Source organism: Manis pentadactyla, chromosome 16 (assembly GCF_030020395.1).
Source record: "Manis pentadactyla isolate mManPen7 chromosome 16, mManPen7.hap1, whole genome shotgun sequence".
NCBI lineage: Eukaryota > Metazoa > Chordata > Mammalia > Pholidota > Manidae > Manis > Manis pentadactyla.
In genome coordinates, this window is record NC_080034.1 from 40,935,396 (window position 1) to 40,938,838 (window position 3,443).

The 3,443-nt window shown below is 35.7% G+C and overlaps 1 protein-coding gene across 1 annotated transcript; it reads right to left on the reverse strand.

Moving 5' to 3' along the window:
- Positions 1-883: 883 nt before the first annotated feature.
- LOC118933417 (COP9 signalosome complex subunit 2-like) lies at positions 884-2,869 on the reverse strand. The gene has a single exon (XM_036927682.2). The coding sequence runs from the start codon at positions 2,858-2,860 to the stop codon at positions 1,508-1,510; it is 1,353 nt and encodes a 450-aa protein (XP_036783577.2). The 5' UTR covers positions 2,861-2,869; the 3' UTR covers positions 884-1,507.
- Between the last annotated feature and the right edge of the window lie 574 nt (positions 2,870-3,443).

Sequence of the window (3,443 nt, forward strand, 5' to 3'; positions counted from 1 at the left end):
GATGCTGGTAACCATCCTACAGTGGCCAGGCCAGCCCACCATGATGAGGAATTGTTCAACCCCAAATGTCAAAAATGGTCTGGTTGAGTAAACTTGTGTTAAGGGTGACATGTGGCATAAGAAACGGGGGAGCTTCAGCCCATGATACAACATTTTGGATTTAGGTAATCCCTCAGCAGAGAAGCTGGAATGCTGAGAAGTTTTCTGATGACCTGGATGCGTCCTTTCCTAATTGAAGAATGAATGGCTCCTTAGCTTTGGCAGGCAATGCTGATGGTCGTGGTTTTTAAATTTCATTTAGGGGATGAACTCATGTGAAGTTCCAGTTGTTACTTGTTTTAGAATGAAAATACTCTTAAATTTATAAAAATCATGTAAAGAAATACTAACTTGCTACAGAGCACGCTAAGTACTAACAAAGACCCACTCCCTCATGTCTCATCTGTACTCGCTTATTTTGCATGATTTCAAGGTATCGAAGGCAAGAGTCTTGACATTTATTTCTGACAGATCAACATCATGTTTTGGAGTAAAATAAACACATATTGGGGGTACTTTAATATATGTTTTCCTGAACTTACTCAGACTAATAGGAGTCTGAAAAAAAGTTTTAACGTTTACCAAATATTACTGGATGATATAAATACATTTTTCTACTTGGGTAGAGGTCCCCAACACACTGTTACTTTTCTGCACATTTGTTTATTTTTATCATATACCCCCTGGATTCAGAAGAATCCGATGGAAATGTTTTGTGGTTCTGCTGTAAATAATGCACATAGCAATCAATAAGAGAATTTTGTAAGCTTATACTCATTGATGATCTAATACCTTCTCTTCATTTTGCTGAAATGTTCATTTCCACTAAGTAGATTAAACTGGATTCTTTTTTTTTTTTTTTACAATTTCTGAGCTGCACTGTTTATTTTGCTGCTTGAAACCTAAGTGACAGTATGTCACTATCATTATGGGGTTTCATCTAAACCTTTAACTACACTGCAGGTACAGAAATATATGGACACGTTTTTGGAGAATTGACATTTTGCAAAATGCAGCAAACATTTTAATTTATACATGAGAAAAGGAAGTGTTCAAAAGTATATGCATTTCAAGTTATTGCAGGTTATTTGTGAGAGAATTTCTGTAGGTAAAACGTGTTTAAATTTAACCAACAGTAGCGTGTCAGTGTATTTAAAATCATGACAAAAATCTTCTCTCTGGTCATGTTGCCCATGACAAATTACTATGATGTTGTATGTTTAGGGCAAGATGTCAATATAGCATAAATCCCATGGCATTTTGGTTTTCTTCTGGAGATTAAAGCTGTTTTTCTTGGGATAAATGCAGCAGCAAAACACAAACCAGTTGATCAAAAGAAGCACTTCTGCCATAACTCCAATAATTTTCAGGACACATCAACCGACAGTAGTTTTGCCATTCCCAGTTCTTTTAAGGATTACATCTCTGCACTGTTGTCTTAAGTATGTCTGTAAAAGCTTGTTCTCTGTTAAGCCAGTTTACTGACTACAGCCTGGTTGAGAGAATTTAGTTGGTTGGTCCATTTATCTAGTGCAGTATATCGGCCACCGCCCCTCTTCTGGTGATCTAATTCAAGGAGTTGATTGACTTGATCAGTTTGGCCATGAATAGTGTTATCCAATATGCACTGCACCAGCAAGCTCTCCACATCAGCTACATCTATGTTTAACTCCTTAGAAATAAAAGGGATATGTATTTTTGTGTAAGGCTTAATTAATTTTATGAGCACTTGTGTTCTGATGTTATGCAAAAGCTCTTCAATGTGTTCCCTTATGAAAGGATCATCCATGATGTTGCTGTGGTTTGTTTTCAGAATCTTTTCAAATTCAGTGATGTCATTATTCTGATAGGCACTTACTAAATTCGTCATTGCTAGAATTTCTGGATCATTTTTGTAGGGTTTGGCCTCCTGTGAGTCAAATGGATTTATTCCTGATTTCATTAGCATATTTGCTAAGACCAGATATTTTAAGCAAGTGGTTCGCCTTGGGCTTCCCAATTCATCATAATTCTTGAAGGCTTCAAAAAAATCAGTGTGTACCTTTTCAAATTCACCTTCTCTTAAGTGCATTTTACCACCACATTCTCTGATGACTCCCATGATCAGTGGATGAGGGATAGCTGACTTGACGTGAAGTGACTGTTCATAGAGTGCTTTAAGTTTTTTGTTATTTTTCTGTGCCGTGTACATCTGAATTTCCAAAGCATATATTTCTAATAACTGTGTACCTTTTTTCAGGTCATCTTCCCCATCATCAGTCTGGCAGGACTGATGTAACTGGTGTAAAATTTTTTGAAGCTTTCCATATTCTTCTCGTTCTAAATATAATTTCCCAAGCTTTGTGTTTGTTTTAAACCACAGTCTATCATTCTTAGCATCTTTCAAAGCTTCCAGTGTTGTTTCATAGAATTCCTGCAGTAAATCCATCTGACATAAAAAATCAGAATTCTGCTTAGAGGTGGAGATATAATCAAGAATAGAATTAATGGATTTTTCAGAATAATTTCTTGTGACTGCACTCTGAATATAGGTCAACAGTTGTTTATATCTGTTCATCATTTCTGGAAAGTTTGTCAACTTGAAGTTTATCTTAATCATTTGTTTCAGTGCTTTAAATCCCCATTCTCCTTTTTCACCTTCAAGTTCCAAAACCTTTTGGAAACTGCTTAATGCTGCTTTGGGGTCATCTTCTTTTAATGCTTTGGAATTATAGTATTGATTTTCCAAATCCACATTTGGCTCAGAGTTACTATCTTCAGAGTATTCCAGGTTGTAGTCCTCCTCATCATTGCACATGAAATCATCCTCCATGTCAGACATCTTGGCCGGAAGAGGCTAAACTGGATTCTTAAAAGCAGAAATCTACTTATGTATGTATCCAAAACAAAATGTTCCCAAATGCAATGGTGGAGGTGATATTCTAAACTTTAGAAATCCAGGTTCATTTATTTGGGATTAATTTCTCATTGGATGTTGACACACTGTTCTATATCTGTCAAACACATAATTATAAAATTAATCATTTTCTACAAAGAAACAAAATCTCTCTCTCACAGACACAAAAACACACTAGTTTCAAGGGTCCATCTCTTTGTCATACTTTGTAGAAGTAATTCCAGATGACATAAAAAACGGGAAAGAGGTCTTTATTCAGAACCCATTGATTTTTAATTTCCAATTTTGTGGGTTTGTTTGTGTCTTCCTAACTCCGTTTCATCTAATTTGAGTTTCACAAACCAGGTATCTCTAACTGAAATACGAACAGATACATTTACTTATTATTTCACTGGAATCTGTAAAGCCTTCTTGGTAGACTTCTAAGAACTGAGAGAGTGAAAGAATCTAATTTATGTGTAAAAACAGTTTGGCAAATCAGGTAGTTTCTAATTCTTGGCTTCAACAA

Bases quoted from the DNA above. Each gene is read 5' to 3' on its own strand.
- LOC118933417 (XM_036927682.2), bottom strand. From the start codon at position 2,860: ATGTCTGACATGGAGGATGATTTCATGTGCAATGATGAGGAGGACTAC.